Source organism: Pholis gunnellus (genome assembly GCF_910591455.1).
Source record: "Pholis gunnellus genome assembly, chromosome: 18".
Lineage (NCBI taxonomy): Eukaryota > Metazoa > Chordata > Actinopteri > Perciformes > Pholidae > Pholis > Pholis gunnellus.
Window position 1 is genome coordinate 15955298 of NC_136545.1, and position 26622 is coordinate 15981919.

Genomic DNA, 26622 nt, shown 5'->3' on the forward strand with positions numbered 1-26622 from the left:
TTAAAGTACGTCGATGTTGAACAGGATCATTCTTATTTTTCCTTTAAAATGTTGACATGTTTTGATGATTAGATGTGTTAAAAGACACCACATAGCCATACATAATGACTTCGGTCTTTGCTCCTGGGAGGGGGTCCTCCGGAAATGAGAGAAGGAAGAGGTTGTTTTTTAAGGCTTTCGTGAGGAGGCAACGTAACAAGATGCAGATTCCTTTATATCTGGCTTTTTTATTATCAAGTACGCATGCCTTCATGAACTCAGCCGGTAGATAACAGAGCTGTGGCTTATCTTCAACTTAGAGAGGTAAGATTTTTTTTATATATTTACTATAGAAGACGTTAAATGACTCACCTTGTATGCAGTGTGGCTTTATTTTTGCAAAAAAGGATATTGTATTAATCAGAAATAATAATAAAAAAATGTATAGTTAAATTAAATAGCAGCACAATAATTGTTCACTCTATTACTTGACTGTTGTTGCTATAATCAAACAACAAAGGGATCTGTATCTGCCAATATGGATAATCATTGACCGGTAATTAGTATCAGCGGCTGACCGTGAGTTTTATGATCTGTTGCACCACTACAGTACATCACACTGATCAGAAATCAATCACATCAATCAGTCTCGTCAGGCAGATATTTTTCAACTAGACGATAAAAACTAAAACAAACTTTAAACTTCTTTGCAGACTTAAATTCTTACATATATTTATTGGGCTCTGTATTGTTTTCAGTCTGGAGCAAGAACCTCTATAAGAATTGTATTAATTTACTGATTTGTTGGTTGAATATGAAGATTGCTCATTGTTTTATCTTTTATTTGATAATCACCCAGAGTTTGGCTGGACTTTGTAAAACTCAATTTGGATAAAATCCCACCATTAGACAAGATGCTGCCATCACAACAAGCTATATATCCTAATGAATAAGCACAGGCCCTGCATCTGTAGTCAGGACTTTGTGCGCCACAGCAGCAGTCTGCAGTACAGAGAGTTAAAAAGAAACTCCCAAGGGCCTCATCAAAATGCTCAAACAAAGGAAACAACACAATAGAAAAAAGATAAAACAATAATCAAGAAATCAAGATTTGCAAAGCCTCAGCCATATGATGTTTGGAAGATAAAAGCATCGTGGTCTGAACTACCTCTGGACACATCCATGGTTAGATAACAGATGATATATATATATATATATAGAGAGAGAGAGAGAGAGAGGTTTATATTTAATCACAAAAGTTCTGGCAGAGTTGAGTTCAGCAGCGTCTATATTTGTTGATTCTTCAGAAGTATTGTGGCACAGAAGGAAAGAGGCTGCAGACAGAGCTGAGAGATCAAGAGGTTCACCGCTCACTCAACAACAGAAACACACCCAGGCTTTCATGCAGAGAACTGGGACTGGGGAGGTTGACGCTAACAGTGGGAACCTCTTCCGGAAATGTGCTTTGATCACTCCTTCAAAAGCTTTTTATTCTATTATTATTAAAAGAATATAAAACGATGTGACAAACTGACAGTGAAGTTTCGAGTTTATCTCAAATTTGTCGGTTGGAGTTGTTCCCACCTGAGGGGAGAAGGGAATTATGTTCACACGTAGGTTGTGTGCAAGGCTGATAACAATATGTGATATTATCAGGTCGAAAGTTGAGTTTACTTAAAACCTGTTTTGCATAATTTGCCTTATCATGAACTGTACCAACATGCAGATGTGTAAAGAGAATAGTTTACTAGAATATTGTACTAAAGTAAAATTACAACAAATTAAGCTATTACTGCTACTAACTAAAAATTTACTGAGATCAAAGTAAACGGTAGGTGAGTTACTCAGACTAAACGTTAAGTTTCATTTCTAAAATGATGACAATGTAACATGATAGATCTATTAAAAGTAAAGTGCATTAGCATGTCAAGGCATACACATCACACCACAGAGCCCTCGTGTCCAAACAAACAATAAAAACGTTTCTATAGATACACTTTGCAGCCTGCGCACACAGCTGATTATCAGTCATAAATAAAACAACCGCCTTCCTCAGTACAGTCTCACTCGAGTTAACTTGCCTGATATTAGACAGAACTCGTTACACAGTGCTGTGGGCAGATTTAAAAGGACCCAGGCAAAGAATGAACCAGAATATAGACAAAACTCAGACAATTGAATGAATATAGCCATCAATAAACAAGTGGACACTACAGCGTGTTCAACAAGCATCATTAAGCTGCATAAAGTAAACAACCTGACACTTCTCATATAATTCACAGTAGAATAAAACATCATGATGGGAGACAACAGAGACATAGACAATGCACACTTCAGCGGCTGCAAACATAAACACATTAAAGCAAAAAGAGAGCTGCAGTCTTTGCACAACGTGGATTGCAAACACAATGTTACGTTGCAATGTTGATGTACTTTGGAGAGAGTTACGACATTAAGAGTTTGGTGTTGTACTCACAGGTCTGCATGAACGTCTCCCTCTGTGAGTCTCGAGCACTGCAGAGTCCTCCATGATCTGCTTTCCTCGTTATTCTCCATGCATATTAAAAAAACAGTCCAATCCGCCTCTCTGTCCCAGTAGAACCAAGTCAAGTCCCCCTTCCTGCCCCACCACACTCCTCACAGTTTTCAAACATGTTGAGCTCAAAGAGGCTCTGCAGTCACAACATAACAGAGTAGAGGCCTTTCTCAAAGCAGACATTTTTGACCGTCATTGCAGGAAACAGACATGTGTTAGCCTCTAATACTAACGATGGCTCTGTTATATCCAAGTGTTCTTAGTGACAGTGACAGTGACAGTGAGCAAACATGCACGAGACCAGGCGACTGAAATCCAAGCAGTTAAATAGAATTCAGCCATGATGCATTCACTTATTTACACCTGTGCTTTTCCTACTGTGGCCAGTCCGAATGTCTTCCATGAAGAAGGCCTATTGTCACAAACTGCGTGTGTCGTGCCTCACACGACACACGCTTCCAGACTCTGTCTCACGCTCTCACTCAGCCAAAACAAATCTCACGCACAATCCACGCCACCACTGTTCGATGTTCGAAGTGTAACGTTATCTGGTCTCGCGCGTCGGCTCCGCAGGTTGTCGCGGCGCTTGGTCGTGCGCCTTTGCGCTGCGCGTAGTGATCAGAGGGAGACAGGAAGGGGACATGTGAGCTGGAGAAAGGACAGAGCATATGGGTTAGCGTCTAAAACCTTGTTGGGGAAAATGGATGTAACACAATCACAAGCATTAATTAAGGATATGCAGTGGTGCTTTTAAAACAACATGTGTGCCTGCATTGCAGGTAGAAATGGGGGAAATAATTGGAGTTAAGAAGAATGCAGATCATGATGACACATTGGGTCAATTTACAAGGACATAACAACCATCCATGCTATTGAGCCATGCTGGGAACATGAAAAAAGGCCTAACAAAGAACTGGTTGGATTGTTGAGAAGAAGCTAGTGAACTGGATAGGAGTTATTCTCTACTCTGCCAGGCTTGTTGCCAGGCAGAAATTGATCTTCGCCTATTTGAACCGATAAGAGATGAACGTGGGGGAAACTAAGATCTTCAAGTCATACATCAGACGGAATTACTACAGTTATTTACAGATTTATACAGATTGATCTAAAGACCCTAAAACTAGTAGAACAGCAGCAGCAGCAGCAGCAATACCAGAGTCCAATGTTGAGTGTGGGAAGAGACTTGGTGATGATTTACCTGTGTTTGCATGTGAGATGATGGCCATAGTTATTGCCTTACAAGAGGACAATTGCATCAGACTCATGTGCAGTATTAATGAGTTTAAAATGTTGCCACTCCAGGAGTAGAGAGGATGTATTGTATGAAATACTACAATCTATTCAGAATCCATCAAATGTGGCTGTGTGTTAATATTAGGTATGATTCAGCGAGAGAAGTTTTCAAAAATGGACTTAGAGAGATTGGAGGCGAAAATATAATTAATGGCCGTTTGCCAACCGCCATTAAATGCAAAAGAAGAAGAAGAAGACGAAGGAGCAAGGACAGGCAGAGAAGACGACTCGAAGGAGGAGGACATTTGAAAAAATAGACACGCGGGGAATTACAGTCTCATATTTGCACCAGCTCATGCGTAACAAAAGTCTACTGTTGCAGCATCCAGAGCACTCAAAGTATGAGACACAGCAGGGGCCAGGAATGGCTACAACACTTATACCACTCCCGAAAATGTAGTGAAGGAGCTCCCAACTTTCGACACAAAGTACTCGTATTTGTCTACTAAAAATATTATTGTTTCCCACATCTCCAGCTATATCACATAATGTAATAACTAAATGTATTAAGTACTTTCATTGTTATAATCTGCCCCACACCAGGGTAATCTGCTTAATTATATGCAACTTTTTCATGTGTATTTTTTTGTTTTTACTCTGGATGCAACTTAAAATGTAGGAAAGTACAATACTTATGACTGTGATGAAGTGCTTATGTACAAGTAAAATTATAGGTTTTTCTCTTAAGCACTCAATAAAGTACAAGTACGCTACACACACATTTTTTTTTTTTAAATAGTAACAAGAGTAAATTTAACTTGTTACTTCCACCCCTGCTGAAATGACACTTGTGATAAACTCTGATGACATCAAGCATGAACAACAGCTGCCAGCCTTCACAGGAAGGAGCTCGTTCCTTTCTCTGCAGAGCTGCTGGGCTTTTCACCGGGGACATGCGCCTCTGCAGAGAGTGGGTGAAAAGTAGGTGATGAGCTGTCGAATCCTCAAAGTCACATGTCAGTTACACTTGAATTAATAAAAGTGTGCAAATTTGAATGAATCTCATTTTGAATATGGTTCAGTTTAGGCCTTTTTGTAATGTAGACAATGAAAGAATGAGGTAATTTTCCATCGATGACAGGCCAGGCTGTGGTTATCCAACTGCTGGACTGGATTTGCAGAGGAGTGGCCCAGGTCATGTTTGTCAACAACCCTCTCAGTGGGCTCCTCATCACAGCCGGCCTCTTCCTGCAGAATCCTTGGTGGGCTCTGAATGGTCTGCTTGGTACCTTTGTCTCCACTGTGTCTGCCATTTTGCTGGGACAAAACAGGTTAGATTGCATCTCCTTGTCCTTATTTTACTTTATCATCTTTTTTTTTAAACAGAAATTGAGCCATTATCGCTGTCTCTTCCACTTGTATTCCCTGCGGCTACACTTTATTTTTCACTGCGTGTGTCCCATTTAACTGTGTTTTGTTTGCACATCTGTCACATTCACCACAGGGAAGCCATATCAGTGGGTTTATATGGCTACAATGGAACCTTGATCGGCATGCTGATGGCAGTTTTCTCCGCCAAAGGAAGCTGGTACTGGTGGTTATTGCCAAATATGTTCATGTCCCTGTTGTGGTAAGTGTCCTCTTGAATGTCCTCTGATTCATTTAATTTTACACACATTGCCACTTGAAATTCTTATCAACTTTTGAAACCCGATTTCAGACTGAGATAAACAAAAGCAGCCTCTCAGACAGAGACTATTCCAGGCTGAAATGACAACTGACTGAGTGAGCTAACGTTGGAAATCCCAGACATTTTGTCTCGTAAACAGACGATTGTGCCTGTCGAAATGGTCATTCCCAGATTTGATCAGCCATACACTAGCTAATTAAGCTGTACAAGCTTTCAAAAAGGTAAACATAATCAATCTAGGTGGGATCCTAATGTTTGCCTTTCCGCCCAATCAGTAATCCATTTCCTGCTTCTGTTCACAGCCCGGTTGTCTCCGGTGCTTTGTCCTCAGTTGCCAGCAAATGGGACCTCCCGATATTCACCCTGCCCTTTAATATTCTGGTGTGTCTGCATGTTGCAGACCCTACTTTCCACAGGTACAGTACAGCCCTGCTATACAAACAAAGATGCACATACACGGCGCTTGAGTGCAAATGAAAATGTGACCTACTTTTTCTGCAACTTCAGGCTGATATCCAGCCAAATGACCATCTGCAGCCTCCTAATGACTCCATGGAAAGCCTCAATATCTCTCAAGTATGACAGGAATGTTAATGGTCCAGTAGCTCTTTGCAAATCTCCACACAATCTGTACCATTACAGTGGCCTTATTGCACACATGTTATGATGTCTTAAATTGTTTTAAACTGTAAGTAATGGAAGCTTTCCTTCTGCAGCTATTCCTGTCAGGGCCAGTTGGTGTTGGCCAGGTGTACGGCTGCGACAGTCCTTGGACAGGAGGTCTCATCCTTCTGGCCCTGCTGCTTTCCTCACCAACTATCTGTTTTCATGCCATGTGGGGCTCTGCTGCTGGCATGTTGTCTGGTAGAAAGATTCCATAACATTTGCATAAAAGAAATATGCACAATGTGTCTACTTGGGCTACAGCGGCTGCTTTGGCTCTTCAATGGGCACCATGGCTTTACGACAAATTAACTTTTCTCTGACATTTGTGCAGTTCTTTGCTGTTTAATATTGAATTTCACAGTTGACGTTGAGCTTGTCTCTGTGTGGTGCAGGAATTGCTCTTGCAGCCTCTCACAAGGACATTTACTCTGGGCTGTGGGGATAGAACAGCACTCTATCCTGCATTGCCATCGGAGGGGTCTTCTATGTCATAACATGGCAAACCCATCTACTGGCTCTAATGTGTGGTAAGATTGAGGAAGAGCCTGATTACTATTCTGCGCCAAAGGAAGCTGGTACTGGTGGCTGTTATTACCAAATATCTTTATGTCCATGTTGTGGTAAGTGTCCTTGAATGTCATCTGATTGCTCACACTTTGCTTCTTGGAATTCTTAGTAACTTTTGAAACAGTGGGTCTTTGATTGTAGACAAATAAACTGAAATGAAAACTGACTAATTAAGCTAACGTTGGATTTTAAAACAAGAATCCTGAAATTGTAAGAATGTAAAAAGACGATTTTGCCAGTCGAAACAGTCATTTGCAGATTTGATCAGCCATAAACTAGCTAATTAACTAGCTGTTCAGGCATTGAAATTCTTAAACATAATCATACTAGGTGAGATTGTAATGTCAGAAAATTTGTTTGCCTTTCTGCCCAATCAGTAATCCAAGATTGACGAACAGCCTGATTACTGTCCTCCTTCAGGTAAAAATGCTTTTCATTAAAACTGTTTCTTTCCAGCACTTTTCTGCGCATACATGACTGCAGCGATATCAAAACTGATGTCTGTGGTAAGTAAGAAACTTTCCCAGTCAAACTCCATGAACTTAATCTGATCCCCCAAATATCTCTCACATCATGTGTCAAGCTCCCCTCTCCTGTGACATCCCCTTTCAGCTCGCATTACCAGCCTGCACGTGGCCTTTCTGCCTGTCGACTCTCATCTTCCTCCTCATTTCCTCTGAGATCCCAGCCATCTGCAGACTACCTCCGTCTGTGGTCTCCTACCCCGAGGAAAACCGGCGCTACCGGAGACAATTAAAGGCATCAGAGGAAGCTCAGCTCAGTCAGCAGAGCAGCAGCCAAGAAGAGGCCAAGCTGAAGGAGAACAGAGAACCAAATGTTCAGTTGGTATTGGACAGCAGCTGCAGTGAATCCCTGGGTTGTTAGAGGAGATGCTCTAACTCTGAGTGTGAATATTTGGGAATTATCTGAATGATATAGTATAATATACAGTATTGATATTTCCTCTTTTACATAACTGTGTCTGTTATATAAAATGGCTGGCCTTGCAGTGAGAAACATTTTCTGATGCAGTACAGCTATTTTAACAGCAGAGGGCAGCACTTTGCAAGGAAAGATCCCTAATGTTTTTATATAACCTGTTCACAATATATTTACTGTTGTGAGGTTTTACAGTAAATCAGCTTTACAACGGTTGTGCTTTACAGTATAACTGTGCTATTACAATTGTGGTTTACAGTACAATACTTTAAATTACTATATACTTGATATAGCCTACTGCTATACACTATTCACTAATAATTATTGCTGAATATTTAATACTGTATTTGCTATAAATGATTTTACCATAAAGAATTACATTACATAAGAGGTATCCGTCTGAGCAGAGTGAATAAAACTGGTATTTATTGTCAACAGAATTCTACAAATTAAATCCATTTAAATGTTAACGATATCACAAAACTAATTCAAGCCCGTGGCTTAAAGACATAACAACACAGACTTTTGTACAACACACACATGCACCAACATCAGTGCATGTGCATCATTTAAGTGTCATATACAAAACAAAACAAAAAATCGTCATCCAAGGTGGTATGATGGTGAGATCCACGTTGTGATAGCTAAGCTGTAAAGAAATAGAGGAACAATGTGAGATGGTCCAGGTGTGTATGGTTCATAACAGCATAACAGTAAAATGAGTAAAGCAGCAGCAGGAACAGCAGTAGTGTCAGTAATAGTACTAATTAAAGCAGTTGTGGTAATAGAACAATTATCTACAGTATTAGGAAAAAGCAATGCAACTAGTACAAGCTCAGACGTTTGAGTAGTTGTAGGGTGTATTTAGTCAATCCTAGTAGACTGGAGTGGTATCAGAAGCTGTGTAAAGGATGGGCCAGGGCTGCATGTCAGAGTTTACCACATCTGTTTATAGCAAAAGAGGACAGCCGCCGCCAAATGAATGACCATCTTATATCAGGTAATAAGAGTTCAATACTCTTATTAACTTAAACACATATTCACTGCACACATATGATCATATACACTGAGTTGCCAGTTTCAGGTGCATCTGCTAAATCAAATACAAAAAAAACATTTTGTATTTCAGTAAACAATTATAGATCTTTAATGCAGCTGATGATCAATAAAGGAACAGAAGGAATGAATATGCATCACGTGTTGTGGATGAGATGAGAGTAGAACCTCTGTTGTTGCATGTAAATCTAGTAACACAGGAAAATACTGAGCAGATTTGAACGTGATTATGTATACTGTCTTTGTCTGAAATAATATACATTATATTTAATTCAGTTTCAAGATGTTATTCCTTTAGAGCCATTACAAAGCAAAGTAAATGACTAGACAGTCTTTTCCTCCTGTCTCCAAACCACAATGTCCGTGGTTGCTGTGAGTTGACTTAAAATGCAGCAGAGCATGTCATCAGTGCAGACAGAGAGCTGTAGGGGAGATTTGATAAAGTGCTCCCCCAGCAAAAACACCCTATTCTCTGCCAGCCATAATCCATCACTGCCTTCTGTACTCCAATCTGTCCTATCGTGTTCTCTTATCGTCTCTCTTTACCTCTCTTTTGGATGCTTGCTGTGCTTCTCCCTCGGTTTGACATGTTTTAGTAAACCCTTTTATTTTGCTTTGACTCTTCTTCCCCTGTCCTCAAAGGCCCTCTTCTGCCGTTATCTGTCTCCCTGTGTCCTCATCTCTCCTTTTGTCCTCATCTCTCCTTTCGAAGACAACCTCTCTCCTCTTTTCCTCAAGCAGGAAGATTTCGATCTCTGTGAAGAGAAGCCACCAAGATGTCAGCTGATAGAGTGTATATGGAGCTCTGTCTGGGTCTGTGTCTGCATTTGTGTTTACATGTATGAGTAAATCTCTGGGTGTGTTTATTGCCATCTGCCCGTCTGGGTATCTGGTGCACCGAGGCACATGGCTTTCGTCTAGCTAGTGGGTGCGACACATAAGAGACAGTCACACTCCCAGTCATGTGTGGGAGGCACAGTACATCGGGGGAGAAGGTGCGAGACGAGGGCAGGGGAAGAATTTGAAAATGAGAACATTATTTTCTTGCCATGGTGATAAAATATGACTTGTTATGACAGATTTTTTTCTTCTTCTTCAATGTCTAATTTCTCTCTGCCCCGAATTTGAACCCAATACCTCCTCAAATCAAACTGTTTTCTACTTAATATTCCAAAGTCGTTACAGAGGGAAACTTTCCTCAACGCCCCCAGTATATTTTCCTGCCGCCTGTAGGTAAGAGTGACCGCAGTCAGAGGATTTTTTTCTGTGGACTTTTGCACGTTGATTCATCCGGCAACCTTTTGAAGGACAGGATAAGTGTTGGCAGTGGGATGGTGTGAGATGAGGTTGGTGTCACCTCCCCTGTGCCAGCGCTGTGTGCTCACAGCAGTGTGATTCACCTTCCACAGTCCCCTGCAGGCAGCTCATACTGCTCCTACAGAACATAACAGAGACGAGAGAGCTGGGGCTGAGGCCGCAACACACAGTCACCTACACTCCTTTGTCTCTGTACCAGCTTTGTGTCTGCTCAAGCGTCTGTCAGTTAAGAATAGCCAGTCTCACATAACAAACTAGGCCAAAGTGTTTTATAACTGCAGTTTCAATATGGTTCATTATCAACAGAAAGAAGATAACAACAGCATAAGTGGAACAAGAAAGGGGGAAGTAGACCTGGTGGTAATATACTAATGGTGCGGGGATGTTCTGAAGAATCATTTGGGATCCATTCTTAGTCAATTTTAACTGTTGCTTTCATAAGTTCTGTACCTAAACAATAGTGCCAATGTGGGACTATGCCTATAACAAAAAACTAAATATAGTTGTTTTACAGATATATTCAATGGTACCACATTGCAGGTTGGATGGCATTACTGTTGAATAATGCTAAATTGGTTAGCATGTTTGGTTGAGTTGCTATCTTGTTTTGTTTGGCTCGGAGCGATGGATTCAAATGTGTGTTGTTACTCTCTGGACCCAAGGATGCAGGAGCAGTGCTTCCGTGATACAGAACAACTACCTGACATGCGTTATAAAAAGCCTTACAATTGCCTACATTTAAACAGCAATAAAACACAAAAAACTGAGGTCTAAGTTACAACAAATATTATTATAGTATTTTATTCAAAGTCAGCAGAATTATTTTAATATAACTGAGCAAACAGCATACAATATAATAAACACATAGCCATCCTATTCTTGATTGAATAAAGACATTAGCCTACATTAAATGTAGCTATCATGTCAGTCACGTGCACATCAATGTGGGGAAAAAGCCAAAACAGTCCCGCCCACAGAAATGGCTGGTCCCCTGAAAAAGGTCCAGTGAACGGGTCCTCTCCAAATCTGCTCCACATATGAACAAAAAGTTAGTTTAAATCAATAAATCTCTCAGCTCACATGGCCAACCAACAACAACAACAAAGGTTTTTTTTCAGGACATTTTAGGGTTTTCATTCTGAAAAGGATACCTTTCAATAAAGCATCAATAAATACATAGTTTATCTTTTTGTATTGATTAATAATGGTAAATATTTTGGTTCAAAATAAATTGTGGCTTTCATAAAGTGTTGTCATTGCTTATATGTGGGATGAACACGATTAGGCTCTGAGCCAAAATACTCAAGAGTTGTGCAATCCAGTTATTTGACTACTTACACTCTATATACAGAGCATCAACGTTTGCAAGTCTGTGACTGGATTATCAACTGTGTTTGATCTCGATTTGAATATTTGCATAACCACAGATTATGTCAGCTGCACGGAGATAGTGCATCTACTACTTAGTATGTGAGAAGACCAAACAACACCTCAAGAACAACTAAGCTGCATGGAAGCTGTCCACCTTCTCCGCCGCCTATCAATAACTGTGTCGGAACAGCTTGGCACTTTAATTGGCATTATTTGTCTCTGAGACTGACAGGCAACTGTGTATGTGTTTCTATGAGAGAGACAGTGTGAAAAAAAACAGCCCAAACACACAGTCAGACTGTTCCCGTGGGCAGGAAAGAATGAACGCTGTGAGAGAGGCTGCTGTGATTCACTCTAGCGCTCTCAATCTGTGAATAGTATGTAAGAGCTGCTATCTGGTGCGTGACGCTCCCGGCTCAACATGTTCAACCCAAATTTGGCTACCGTTTCCTGTAAGACGAAAGGAGAATCCCCAGAAACTCCAACCCCCATTGGATGTATAAAGCATCACAGCGGAGGAAGCATTGCCATGTATGTACGCTCCCTGTGACACTGATTTCCATATCCATGGCTACACTGCCGGCTGCAGAGTCGACTCTGTGTCGTAATCTTGTAGTATGCGCTCTAAATAGAAATACGGACTCCTGCTCAATGACAGTAAAAGCGGAATTCAAGCAGATGACTTGCTGTATTTCGTCAAAAAGAGTGTCCTTCATGTAATAATGATTTGTAAGACAACAACATCACGTCGGTCTGTGAGATTTATTATTAACAGACTATAAACATCTATATACAGTGTTTTTTTCACCAAAGGTATCCTATATAGAGCTATTTTGGAATATATTAACCCAACCTGTTCTACTAATGGATGAGACCCTGTTTACTTATTCATTGACACTGTGCTTGACATTAATATTGTACCATTAACATATTCAACTGAGATAAGTCATTAGAGGGAACGGTCTGGCTTTTAAAACTCAAATATGAGGTTTAACCTGTCTCCCAACCTCAATCATTTTTATATAATAACTTATTATTATTATCATTATTACTCATTGGACTATAACACATTTTCATTATTGTTTCTGGCAAAGCAATTAGCATCCTTCCGTCAGTCAACAAGATTTTGAGATGATATCTTGAATTTTCACAGGAGCAAGATATGTGAAACACAAGGTCTAACACATTTCACTTACATAACTTGAAGCTGCCCCTCCCTCCACAGTTGTTGGCTATTAAATGGCTCATTTGCATTGGTTTGCATGTATTTTCTGTAGCACTATACATAATTGCTATGCACAACTACGTGGGTGGAAGCATTTACATGCACAGCTGCACAATCTAATGGATACAAGAACCATTAAATAAATACAGCCGCTGTAAAGCTGTTTGACCTTTTCAGTGAAACTCAATTAACAGAACAGATTGGCTCCAAGTTCATTTTCAGCTTCAGGAAATAAACCTGAAAACAATTAGTGTCAGTCAGCGTAAACTTTCAAGGTTGTAATTTTCTACACTTTGAATTCTGCTTAGTTATGGGGCGAACATTTTCTCCCTCGCCTACCTCTTATTGATATCTAGAGGTGGAAATACAATGCAATCCAATACAACACCCCAACAAAGAAGAGGTCTCAAAAAAGATGTTTAATGCATCAAGGTCCAATCCTTTGCTGTGCTATTCAGTGGTGGAAAGTAAAGATTGATTCTATATACTTCTATTCGACTATAAGTCAGAGTGAAATTTCAATTAGCTTCCACTACATTTATTGATGTAGTTACTTTTCAGATTACAATTGTACACAATTACTTGTTTACTTGGTCGTTTCTCTGCAGAATGAGTACTTTTAATTTTAATACTTTAAGTACATGTTGTTGATAATACTTCGGTGCTTTTTGAATGCAGGACTTTTATCTAATTGGGTATTTTTTTTACATGAATGTATTTCCTTTTGTTTAAGTAACATATCTGAATATTTCTTCCCTTTGCTGGTGCTATTTCATTGAACAAATTAAACTGTATGTTATTGTGTCAACACGTAAACCCTAACTGATCATGTGCAGTCGCCTACTCCTTCACACGATTGGATAAAATAGTTAAATATCCCACTAATAATCATCTGCATTCTTTCATCCACAGCAAAGTTACATAGCCATAACATTTAAAAACGCGTGGGCTCATAAAAAAGTCATTTGAGGACACTGAGCCGGTGCAGCTGTCTGGACAGACAGCAGGATCTTTTAACTGCATGTCTGGTTGTTCTGTTCTGTTCAGTCTGTGAAATGAAAAAAAAAAAAAAAAAAACACTTCTGCCGTGTCGTGACTGTCTGCTCGGCTCTGCCTTCAAGAACTCCGGAAACAAGCCTCAAGATGGAGCGGGAGGCTGCAACATCCGCGTGATCATCGCCGGAGCACCAATGGCTTTCCACCGAGCAGTCTGAGGACACCGGCATCCCCTACCGCGCGGTAGGAAATAGGCGGATCCGGGGAAAGCTCGGTCACGCTGCGTGGGCGGGTGAGTGTATAGTAACGGAGCTGCCGCGGTGGTATTTAAGAGAGAGCCGAGGAGAGCTCAAGACAGGACGAAACATAGCCCGACAAACAGGAGCGATTTCAGCACCAGGACAGCGACACGTAGCTCAAACAAACCACTTCTACCGGCCACCATGGTTCTCATCTGGACTCAGTTCGGGGTTAAGCACAAAAATGTCAATGTCAAGTGCAAAGTGCGAGTTATGCACAGAGGTGACAGCTCAGGCTCATCATCATCAGCGGTAAGTACATTTTTTGAGATTATTTAACTGTTTTGACTGTATTTTAAATCACTATTTAAAAAAAAGAAAATTCTTAAATGTTTTACAAGGTATATTATATTAGTCAATTCGCTGTAAAACATCATGTAGAGGCATCTCTCTCTCTTGTATTTGATCATCATTGACTTATTTCTGTTGCTGTGGAGTCACAATTCGCGTTCAGCCAATCGCTGCAGAGAATCTCGGTAGTTGGGGGAAATCTTTTCCCCTAATGACTTCCTCCTCTCTCTCTCTCTCTCTCTCTCTCTCTCACATTGTGTTGTGCACCAGCCTATAACATTCATGGTTATATGCAGTTGCACAGCAGCACGGAGATAAGGGTGTTTTCCCAGAGAGCGTCTATATGCCGGGGGATCATTTCTCTGCATATTAATAGATACTGTGCAGCAGTTGATGTGGAGGACATCCAATTACATGAACCCTCCTGTTTTGTATTCTAGATGATGAATATAAAAATGTAGTTGCTCATTAGTTATTCATTCTCAGCCTTCTTGCAGCATGCACCATAGTCATTATGAGATTTCAAATTCATATGCAAAATGAGTGGAGTTATGACAACTAAATGTTCTAAACCCTCATTGTTCTTGTTTTTTTAACAGGAAAGCACCAAGTCTGAGCAGGACACGCCCTGCCTGGCCATCAAGCCCACAGGCAAGGACTTCTACAAAGTCCTGGGTGTCATCCCGGAATCCAATGAAGATGAGATCAAGAAGGCCTACAGGAAGATGGCTCTCAAGTTCCACCCGGACAAGAACAGCGATGCGGATGCTGAGGACAAGTTCAAAGAGATCGCCGAGGCCTACGAGATCCTGACTGACCCCAAGAAGAGAAGCATCTATGACCAGTTCGGAGAAGAAGGTGAGATTTCATTTAAATAGCTCAAACAGTTACTGACATCTGGCTAATTACTGTAGGTTAGGCTGGTGCATTAACTATTCATGCCTTCATTAAGGCTAAATACTGATCTCCAGTGGGAGGACTGAAACACTTCCACCCCTAATAAACCAGCTCAACATGTGCAGCATACAGCTGTGCGGCAGATAAATTATTCAGCAGTTTAAGAGTTTTTCTAAAAGCTGATGATTAGTAGACCTTCTAGAGGGAGAGGCAGAATTTGTATTGAAGAAGCACCAACATTAGAATAGAAATGAAGTGTCAAGCTGCAGATTGAAATGAATGTAAATGAACTCTTTCTCTTTTCTCTGTGTATTTTAGGTCTTAAAAATAGAATGTCAACGGCGGGCCAAGGCAACGCTTTCCGCAATAACTGCCACACCGATCCCCACGCCACCTTCTCCTCCTTCTTCCACGGCTCCGACCACTTCGACATCTTCTTTGGCAACGACAAGGACGGCGAAGAGGACCTCTTCAACCCCTTCAGACAGTTCCCCTTCAGCCACGTGGGCGGGTTCTCCGGCAGCGACGGCGGCCTGCCGAGGGGCCAGCGGCGGCTGCAGGGCGATGAGGTGGTGCACGATCTGCTGGTGACCCTGGACGAGGTGATGCAGGGCTGCACCAAGCATGTGAAGATCACCCGCAGCCGCCTCAACCCCGACGGACGCAGCCTGCGCTCCGAGGAAAAGGTGCTGAACGTGGTGGTGAAAAAAGGCTGGAAAGCGGGGACCAAGATCACCTTCCCCAGGGAGGGAGACGAGACGCCCAACAACACCCCTGCCGATATCACCTTCATTCTCAGGGACAAGGAGCACACGCAGTACAAGAGAGACGGCTCCAACATCGTCTTCACCGCCAAAATCACCCTCAAGGAGGTGAGTTTGGTGCATTTGTGTCAGGCTTAAAAGGTCTAGAGTTTGACTCCTACAAAGGCCATTACTCTTGATTTATTATGAAACACATGACCTTATAGGGCCTATAAGTAGATATACTATGTCAATGCCAACCGCCTACACCTACTCAGAGAAAGGCGAACATCCATCCACCACTTCTTATCCTTTACATAACTGCAGAATGATGCGTTCCCTGAAATACCAGAGGAAATCGATTACCGAGAGGCCTCAATGTGATTTAAGCCAGAAGGTGTGATCCCTGCCAAATTCAGAGAGGGTGATATCTTTTGATTAGAGTCTGAGGACAGAACACGGTGTTCTGTTTCCGGGCATCTGGGCCCCCCCAGCTCACAATGGGCTGACAGACCCCCGCTAACAGAACAGCAGCAGCCTGCCTTTGTTACCTCACCGGCCCCCGCAGAGTGAGAGGGAGCGGGAGCTAAATTTAGCCTCGGCACTGACCGCCCCCACGAATCACACTTCACTCTCCCTCTCAGCCACTATGTGTGCTGCAGACTCCGCTGCCTCTACAAGGCAGGCAGAGAGGCAGCTCTTTTGGCTCGCCCCGTCTCTGGCTCTCACTTCTACCAACCCACACACAGATTAGCAGGGTATAGCAGTCACAGTGAGTGGCATTTCAAAGAGCTCCCTCCATCTTCCCATCGCTGCCTTCAGTCACCAAAGCACTTAACTCCCACACAGAAGCTGCAAATAGGGCCAGCGATTAACTCATCTGTGGCACCGGTTTGTTGCATAACACAAGAAAATCGTCAAGCTTTTAGAAAGACAGACGCTCCATATTTATCCGTTATGTAACTTGACACTTTTAAAGATCCGGCATGTAATTGATTTTTGTTCAATGTGTGCTTCATTCCAGTCATAACCAGGCCAGTGAGGAAGCGTTACAAAACTTCTTCTAAGTATATACCAGGTCTACAAAACTAACCTTTTCCTTCCTTTTTGTTTTTTCTCTCCAGGCTCTCTGCGGCTGCACAGTTAACGTTCCAACACTTGACAACCGGATGATGCCTCTACCATGCAGCGATGTCATCAAACCAGGTGCCGTCCGGCGGCTTCGGGGCGAGGGTCTGCCCATGCCCAAGAGCCCCTCTCAGCGAGGCGACCTGGTGGTGGAGTTCCAGGTGCTCTTCCCCGACAGGATCCCGCCGCAGTCTCGCGAGATCATCAAGCACAGCCTGGCCCAGTGCTAGTGCCAGTCTGCTTTAATTCAGCAACCTGATTGACACAGCATCACCATGTGTGTGTGTGTGTTGTTGCTCTTATCAATTCACAAACACGGCCTTGCCCGAGGTGCTATAGTATCACAACCACTCACAACCTCTTATTGTGTTTGGAAACGGCAAGCGGCGCTTAAGTGAGTTGTAGTTCGGTGAGGAGACGACTTTCTGCAGGCAGGACACACAACAACTACGATGCCACAGGAGCAGTGAGTTTAGATCTGACGAATGGGGTCTTTGGTATCTGAGGGCGTCCATTGACTCAACAGCCTTTCTCTTGAATGAAAAGGTCAGCTGCACTTTTTATACCTGCAGACCTATAGCAGGATATCAGTGTGTGCTATTCAAGTCTGTATAGACTTCTTTAAACATGACAAGACTTTACTATGGTTATATGGTGCTCATATGACTGATCTTTTGCATTGATTTATTACAATAGCAAAATATACTTGTGTACAAGGATCTACTTGCAAAAAATGTTGTCTCTAAGAGAGATTCATCTGTCAAATGTTCTATTGAATTATTTGAAATGTTTGTATATATATATTCTGCGATGAGCCAGCAGTTGATGTATCATTACCTGACATAAATAAAGAAAAACCCACAATTTGACTTCTGTTCTCCTCTGTTCTTTGGGATAAACGTGTGTTTACGTGGACTACACAAGACTTCAACTAACTATCAGACACTGAAGTCCATAAAATAAATCATAAATATATTTATATACATACATACAGGTATATCACACTGCTGAACTTTAGATGCAGCGTTGCAGGAGTCTGGTCACCTGCTGCCATCTAGCGGTGATCACGTCCTGCACATAATAGGACACACCTGTTGATCTGTAATTTATGTGGCTGCCAACCGAGCGCGCGTTGCATGGTCGCCTCAGATCGAGCCTTTGCTTTGTTAACACTGAACAGTGTTGGTCTACAATGATGAAGACAAGAGGGGTGAAAGACACCAGTCCCGTTTGGAGACTTTGTGCATTTGAGAAGCAGACTGGCATGTTGCTATTAGATAAAACATAAAGAAAACACGCTCAAACGCAAAGTATGCCACATTGATTGAAACCACCTGTGCGTTCAGAGGCAACGTGGAATCTCAGTTGAGATCATCAATTCTCCGGAATTCCGCCTTCATGTCCTCTGGGATGAAATGTCGCAGATAAGTCTGACCACACAATCAAACGTGACGGAGGGTTACCCTGTGACAAACCTGACTTTAGTGGTTCTTTTGCTCATACCTTGTGTGGTCATTCTGCTCCTGCTGAACTGCCTATTCCTGGGTTACAAGTTGCTGATCCTGTCGGAGAAGACGCACAGGCGCAAGCGAGAGGACGCGGAGGAGATGCTTCTGCAGTCCACCCTGCAGAGAGTCAGAAGAGTGTCGGACGTGGCTTTCCCCTCGCTGCAGAACGAGAGGAGAGCCTACATGTCTCTATCGGAGCCCATCCTGCCGCATCCCGTCACCTCTTCCAGGGCTTCATCCAGGGAGAGGGCCGGAGGGGATCACAGGATCCGGCTCCTGATGCCAGATGGCGCCACCGGCTCGGGGTCGATGAGGGCACCGAGCACCATCCGGGCCACCTCCTCTGCTGCTGGTTTCACCCCGAGACTCGACCTGCCCTCCGGATCACGGATGTACAGCACCGATAGAGCGGGGTGGTGTAAAAGTGCGCCGGTTTTACCGCAGTCCAGTGGTTCAGAGGGTGAAACCAGAGTGAACCTTGTTCCGCCAAACTCTCCCACGGTGAGTGGTCATCTGTTGGTTTTAATAACTTTGAAATAACCAGGAAGAGGCCTGATGAGTCCAGGGCCACCGTGAAGATGTAATTGAGTATTTCAGATTGACCAATTAGTGGATATCTATTCAGGAACATCTTTAGGAAACATATCCAAAAACAGAGTTTAATTTTGACAATGTTTTGGTATTTAGGCCTGTGATGCCAAATTCTAGTAATTGTACTGAACTGAAGCATGGCCGGATTAGACGACTTGGCCCCATGTCCTGTCTGTTCAATGTGTGCATTACTCCTGGAATAATACCTGGCCCTGGTTTTCCTGTTTTTAATTTGATCAAACAGGAGGAGAAACAGTAAAGGTCAACTAGATCACCTAATAAAGCAGGAGCCACCTTTAGGCCCTTATTAGTTGATATTTGCTTTAGAGCTATTACCATACTACCAAACAGAGTTTATAAAATTACCACAAACCAATTGACATACAGAAGTAAAGACCAAACAATCTATTAAAAACTGTCAGTGTATTACTTTAGAGTAACACAAATGAATGTCCACCCAAGATCCAACCTCCAGTATGAAGCACACACTTCAAAGTGTCAGGTCTATATATTTTTCTTTGTCCCCCGCAGGAGACGGAACATGTGGGCCATCTTCGTCGGAGCAGTACTTTACAGATGCTGACCGATGTGAATCCAGATGTTATGTTTGACAAAATGGGCATGGACCTGCCTTCAGAGGCCTCCTACCTGAACACATCTGCAGTGGGTCCTGGACTGGACAGCGACTTTGGTGCAAGTGCAGGTAAACTTCAGTGTCCTTCAGCTGCACTGTAGCCAACACGACTGCCATTAAAAAACTAATGCAGCACCAAAAACAAGTAGACCGAAAATAAACTTTGTCTTGCTTGGAGGAATGCTACAGGCCATATCTAAATAACTAGGGTAGTATATGTATGTATTAAATTCATGCAAAAGTTCTGATATACTTCCATGATTTCTTCTCAGGCGTCTCCCTGAGGATTCTGTCAGCAGACAGTGACGGTCTGTCCAACGGTGTCCTGGCCTCGGCCCTGGAGTGGGATTATTATGACACTTGCTATGTCAAACAGAACAATCTCCCCAAACATAAAGACCACAGACCCGCAGTGCACACCAAACAGTACTGGGTGTGAAATGTTCCAGCTGTCAAGTGTGATCTTTTAATGTTAATTTATTCTTAATGACTTATTTATTTTAATTTAAATAATGTGTGCTTTAGTCTTTTATTTATTTTGTCTCACTTATAATCACTATTTTTTGAATTGACACAATTTGCTGATGCACTCCGCCACTGAATTTGTTTAACTTGTGAAATATTTACTATAGACACCTTCATTTGTGTTATTGTGAAATATGCACTTCGTCACTTATGTTTATCTAAATTAGTCCCCATTTCTTAACAGGGCTGTAAAGTCAGTTCTGAATTTCATGAACCATTCACATTATTTATACTCACTTCTATTGATTGAAATGTGTTGATTCACTCTGTGTAATAAAAACTAATTTAGAAGGAAGTGCTTCTTGATTATCTTTCCAATTAAACCATTATCACACAATGCAAGTCATCAGGAACTCTGTCAATGCAAATTACAGAAATGGAAAAAGCAATTGTCCCATTTAAAACTGCCTGTACCATCAAACATTTAATCAAAAGTTAATACATCTTAATAGGATTTTTGTGATTTAGAAATCTGTCATGTGTCACTCCTCACCAGCAGAGGGCACTGTAGTTTTGGGATTTTGCCCTCAGCATTACATGTTCACCCCCTGGACTGATGTAAGTCGATAACTGATAATACTGAGCCTTTACCGTTGGGTTATACTACACTAGTGCATTAAGAGAGAACCTGATGCCTTAAATACAAATGAGAGAAGGTGAGCACCAGGATGCCTTGACCCAGTCATTAACAAAAAAGTCACATCAGATCCTTTGATTTGTTGACCATTACAACTCACAAAGTGGAACTTGGAAGACTTGAACCACACATAAGCTTCAACCTCCAGAGAATATTGAGAATTTAGAGCATTTAAAAAGTGTGAGTACGGTTTTAGTTTTTCTTACTTTCTGTTGAATTTCAGGTTGTAAGATTGGCTGCCCCAGGTTAGCCAAGTATGACCCAAAGGCTTGTCATTTCTGCCTTCATGAAGTATCGTGGCCATGCCATCCTTTTCATTCAATTGTGTAAATCAATGAGTAAAGCCCCAGTAAGCCTCTCACTTCTGAAATATTAAGATATAAAGTCACAACCTTGGAGCTGTGCACTGACTTTCAAAGTGCATTTAAAAACAAGTTGTGAAGAATTTATGGATGGTTTTGTAGATTTGCGCTTTAATCATGTAACAAAATCATATTATTGCTCACCGTCAGCCAGTGACCATGTCTATTCAAATGAAAGTGCCGTTTTTCAGTGCAATTGATTATTTTAGGGGGAGGATTGATGATCTGAATTGCTTTCGTCAAAAGAGACAGCAGCAAACAATGTTTCTTAATTGTTATGCTCAGAAAATGAGATGCAGGATATTAAGAAACGTATAGTTTACAGGTGTAGCTGTGCACTATATCAGCATTTGTTTCAACAGACAGACACTCTTCAAACAAAGTGACACAACAAGTGTTCCGAAAACACAAAAAGAGGCGATCAAGTCAACTAAATGGAATACTTTATTCTCTGTGAACGAGATATCTGTACATTAAAGATCAAGTGCCAAGTTTTTTTTTAATTCATAGAAAGTATAACTGACTGTTGAACTACAGTGAACATGAAAACCACCAGAACAAAAAGCATCACTTTACTCAAAGGTGGAGAGGAAAGTCAACACAATTTGCTTGAGTTTTGCATCGGATGCCTCAGAGATTTGTCCGTCAGTCCTGCAATCAAGTGGAGATTGGTTACAAAATGCATTGAACATAAACTACAATGTAAAATGTCCAGAAGCTCTTTCACTTACCTAATAGCTGTCAGCAGGTCTTGGTGCTGGCTCAGTACGTGCTGCAGGAATTCCTTCTCGAACTTGGTGATCTTGCTCGGCTCCATTTTGTCCAGGAGTCCCCTCACACCAGCATAAATGACCGTTACCTGTTCCTCAATGGCCATTGGGCCTGAAACATAAACGCATACAGTCTCAAAACATAAGACAACTGCAGAATGAAAGATGCCTTTTAAGGGAAATTGAATACCAAAGGGAAATACTCACAGTACTGTCCCTGTTTAAGGAGCTCGGTAAGACGAACACCACGACTCAGCAGCTGCTGAGTGGCAGCGTCCAGATCAGAACCAAACTGAGCGAAGGCAGCCACCTCACGGTACTGGGCCAGCTCCAGCTTCATGGTACCGGCCACCTGGTGATGGGACAGAAATCAATGACATGGATTGTGATAAAAAGCTGCGAGATGGGTGATTACAAAGAAAAGGCTAACCTGCTTCATGGCCTTGGTCTGGGCAGCCGATCCGACACGTGACACAGACAGACCGACGTTGATGGCTGGACGGATACCTTTGTAGAACAGCTCGGTCTCCAAGAAGATCTGAGCGAGAAAACAGCATTTAATAACCGGGTTCAGGATTTCAGTTGGGGACGAAGCGAGTCGACGTGTCACACACTCACCTGTCCGTCTGTGATGGAGATGACATTAGTTGGAATGTAGGCCGACACGTCACCGGCCTGGGTCTCGATAACGGGGAGGGCTGTAAGGGAGCCGCCGCCAAAGTTGTCGTTCATCTTGGCGGCTCTCTCCAGCAGACGGGAATGCAAGTAGAAGACGTCTCCCGGGTAAGCCTCGCGACCGGGGGGGCGACGGAGCAGCAGGGACATCTGACGGTAGGCGACGGCCTGCAGAAAGGAAACATGCAAGGTCGACGTTGATCTGCAAACTACGGTTTGTTCAAATGATTCACTTTCGCTGTGTTCAACAATCCGATTAAACGAAACTCACCTGCTTGGACAGATCGTCATAGATGATGAGGGCGTGCTTGCCGTTGTCTCTGAAGTACTCTCCCATGGAGCAGCCGGAGTAGGGAGCCAGGTACTGCAGCGGAGCGGCATCAGAGGCGGTAGCGGACACCACGATGGTGTACTTCATCGCGTCCGCGTCGGTCAGCCTCTTCACAAGCTGAGCCACTGTGGACCTCTTCTGGCCGATAGCGACGTAGATGCAGTACAGCTTCTTCTTCTCGTCAGTCCCTTCGTTGAAGCGCCTCTGGTTGATGATTGTGTCGACGGCAATTGCGGTTTTGCTGCAACACAGATTTAAAATACTGAGCGCCCTGGATACACCGAAAAACAGATCCATCATGTGCAGATGTCATGTGTTAATATTCGGAATTTAAAGCAGGCCATGATCTGGTTTTAGATTAACATGATATATTGCAATGCTCAGTATTTGACAACCCCTTATCAGCACTTCCACTGCTGTGGCTGCATTTCAACAGCACCGGGAATAACATCAAATGCTGCCGTGTGTTCGAGTATTCCCTTTGAGCAGAATCCTCTTACCCAGTCTGCCTGTCGCCAATGATGAGCTCACGCTGACCACGACCGATGGGGACCAAGCTGTCCACAGCTTTGATGCCAGTCTGCATCGGCTCCCTCACAGAGATGCGGGGGATGATACCCGGGGCCTTCAGACCCACACGTCTGCGGATTTTGGAGCCGAGGGGGCCCTGTGAGGGAACATAGTGGAACAAAAAAGGAGTCAACTAAATAACACGATTACTTGCTTATATAAAAATCCCTCTGTGATGCATCTTATGCATTAGTTGTGCTATAGAAATACAGAATAGTATTATTATTATCATCATTGACCTTTCCATCAATAGCATTTCCCAGAGCATCGACGACACGGCCCAGGAGCTCTTCACCGACGGGCACATCCACAATGGCACCTGTTCTCTTGACAATGTCGCCTTCCTTGATCAGCTTGTCGTTACCGAACACCACAACACCAACATTGTCGGCCTCCAAGTTCAAAGACATGCCCTGGATAAGAGAAGAAAAACAAGTTACGAAAATGGCCAGACTCCTTTATTCTCGTCTTTGATCAAGTGTTATTTACACATTGGGTTCTCCCTGTTGCTATGTAGGGAGCATTGCTGTTTACCAATTACCCCCCGACTCCAAATAATTCAGAGGCTGGTTGAGCGAATGCAATCCTCTCTAACACGCCTCAAAAACACTCCGTGAAAAGGTCGGCGTCTACGGGGTTACATCATCGGTCTTACCTTCAGGCCGGAGGAGAACTCCACCATCTCCTCAGCCTGCACGTTCCTCAGGCCGTACACTCGGGCGATGCCATCACCGATGGACAGCACGCGACCAGTCTCCTGCAAGTCAGTGCTGTGGTCGACTCCGAGGATCTTCTCCTCCAGAATGGACGACACCTCGGCTGTGCCTGTAATGTTTGTAAAGGCACGCTGATTAACAACCGTGGGCAACTTTAACAATTCATTCACTTTCTTAAGTACTCGGCCAATAAGGGTTTCCCGAAACACTCACCTATTTTCTGAAACCATGGATGGGTGGTGTGTATATTCTTGACTCCTACACATGCTGCAGCAACGTTCTTGGATACCTTTAAAGACAAGGGGAATAAGTACAGAAAAACATTTTATACTGACCGAATAAGTCTAGCATTTTCAATTACATTAAGCAATCAAACGCAACAGCCCGGCAATAAGTCTTCAAGAAGCTTTTAAATGTTCAGGTTTTGAGCTGTTGATTCAACTTTACGGTCGTTGTGAGTTTTGCTGTTGAACTTAAATTGCATTATTAACGAGAGGTGTTTCCAACAGTCTGTCCACCGAGGATAGACTCGTTCTAAATGTCCGAGTGAGTTCACCTTTAAAAAGCTAAAAAAGCTAACCCAATTATATATATAGCCACAGTTTTGGCCTCTCAAGCATTACCAGTCTATCACTCAGTACTCAACAAATTTCCCAAATCCTCAAACCTCAAACAATCTGGATGGACAAAGGTTTTGTTTGTTGCACAATAAAATTGAAACAAAAATAGAAAGTTAAATGATGCTTAATAAACACAAAAATAACGAAAAATGTATGTATTTTAAGTTATTGTCAGTTATATTTGTCTGTATTGATGCTACTTTTATTATTTCATATTTTCATCCCTAAAATAATCATACATAATGGCTGACAATCTGGATAGGAGACAGAGCTGCGACATAGATTGTTAGAAGAGTCATTAAAGATTTCCCTTCAGAACAGCAGTCAGTGGTCTTCTGTTTTTCAGAGAAACAGATAAGCTTGGCTGTGACTCAAATGCTTTGTTTATCTCTATTTCTACGACACGAGTTGGGCCACAGGTCACGCAGTCTGCAGGGTCACAGGACAAGTCCTCTCCAATAACATTTAGCCAGAACAGTACAATATCCAACGTAGTATCATAACATATACATAAACATATGCAAAGTTTAGCCCGGCAAATGCATTTGCAATGAAAGCTAGCATGAAAACTGACCTTCAATACAAAATTGCATTGGTCATTGCTGCGCTTTAGCTTAGTCATGTCCATTGATAATGCATTAACACATAGCTCACACAGGTCTATTTGATAGTCTAGTCACTCTTAATAATGTTCAGTACGATCTTGTTTGTTGTCGTCTGTCAGCTACAAAAGTTAACGGTGAAGGGCCCGCTGTCCTCCCGGTGCAAAGACGTGTGCGTGTTAGAATTTGACCCAAATAACGGTATTTTCTGAAGGAAGTCGACACAAACGTAAACATAGAATAAGTTATTGTTGCTTACAAATCCAGCCCTTCGAGGCAGACTGCGGGCAAGAGCCGCTGCGACGCGTACTGACAACATGTTCGTGTCCTGTGGGGTCGATCCTGCTCCCGGAGCGGACAGAGAAGGATGGCGGACACGGCATCCGACGTGTAGAAAGGTCACTATGACCCGGAAGTACTTCAAAAATAAAACTACAGTATTCTTTTGTTCCTTTTCTCTTTATTATATTTCTTTAAGACAATTAATTAAAAACAAGTAAATACATAAGCGATAAATAGGTCAATGTATATTATATTGATGAGGTATCAAATAATGAAACAATAAATCAAACATTAAAACATCTGAATATTAGACAGACAGTAAAATAATGTAACTATTAATTCAATTCAATAAGATATATTCCGAAATAGATGTGTGTTTACTTATTACTATAATTATATCACCATGACCCATCTAAATATTTGTTTAAGACCTTGCTGTCCATGTTTTACTTTTTTTTTTTTTACTTCTGAACATTTGACTAGAAATAATATATTATTTCACAGAAGTATGTTTTCTCGTTTAAGATGCGTTTACATTGCATGATGTTTATTAGAGTTGAAATATGTGTCGATAAATACTGTGCTTGAGTGAATGTATGATCAGCAAACCCTCATTCACGTTTTTATTACTTTAATGTGGGGAAAATGATGGTGAAACCTCTGCAGGGACCCAGGGACATGGTGAGAGAGACATTACCTTTGTGGCTTTCTGCCAGAGAAGGTACACCTTGATCTAAACAATGGTCTTTTCTTGAACCTAACCAAGAAGTTGTTGTTTGTTTTGCCTAAACCTAAGTAGAGTCAAACTTGTCCCTTATGCCCCAGGGCCACAACCAGTAGCTGCTGTGTCCCCCTGCTGGCTATGC

The 26622-nt window shown here is 42.2% G+C and overlaps 4 protein-coding genes across 4 annotated transcripts; 3 read left to right on the plus strand and 1 right to left on the minus strand.

Annotated features, from left to right (window-relative positions):
* Nucleotides 1-4882: 4882 nt before the first annotated feature.
* Nucleotides 4883-7556, plus strand: LOC306710661 (urea transporter 2-like; the record flags this gene model as incomplete). The annotated part of the gene is made up of 8 exons (XM_079179303.1): nt 4883-5079; nt 5253-5378; nt 5741-5819; nt 5946-6014; nt 6155-6273; nt 6555-6631; nt 7128-7177; nt 7284-7556. The coding sequence occupies 8 exons, from the start codon at nt 4883-4885 to the stop codon at nt 7554-7556; spliced, it is 990 nt and encodes a 329-aa protein (XP_079035429.1).
* Nucleotides 7557-14018: 6462 nt separating this feature from the next.
* Nucleotides 14019-17163, plus strand: LOC306710579 (dnaJ homolog subfamily B member 5; the record flags this gene model as incomplete). Its single annotated transcript, XM_079179218.1, has 4 exons — nt 14019-14126; nt 14765-15023; nt 15381-15934; nt 16930-17163. The coding sequence occupies 4 exons, from the start codon at nt 14019-14021 to the stop codon at nt 17161-17163; spliced, it is 1155 nt and encodes a 384-aa protein (XP_079035344.1).
* Nucleotides 17164-18348: 1185 nt separating this feature from the next.
* hwa (huluwa) lies at nt 18349-20105 on the plus strand (the record flags this gene model as incomplete). Its single annotated transcript, XM_079179246.1, has 3 exons — nt 18349-18942; nt 19564-19735; nt 19939-20105. The coding sequence occupies 3 exons, from the start codon at nt 18349-18351 to the stop codon at nt 20103-20105; spliced, it is 933 nt and encodes a 310-aa protein (XP_079035372.1).
* A 1511-nt stretch (nt 20106-21616) lies between these two features.
* On the minus strand, nt 21617-25852 carry atp5fa1 (ATP synthase F1 subunit alpha). Its single transcript, XM_079179443.1, has 11 exons — nt 25734-25852; nt 24466-24541; nt 24192-24361; nt 23776-23949; nt 23467-23633; nt 22907-23207; nt 22579-22803; nt 22391-22498; nt 22168-22312; nt 21922-22072; nt 21617-21841 (listed from the first exon to the last, which is right to left on the minus strand). The coding sequence occupies exons 1-11, from the start codon at nt 25791-25793 to the stop codon at nt 21763-21765; spliced, it is 1656 nt and encodes a 551-aa protein (XP_079035569.1). The 5' UTR covers nt 25794-25852; the 3' UTR covers nt 21617-21762.
* Between the last annotated feature and the right edge of the window lie 770 nt (nt 25853-26622).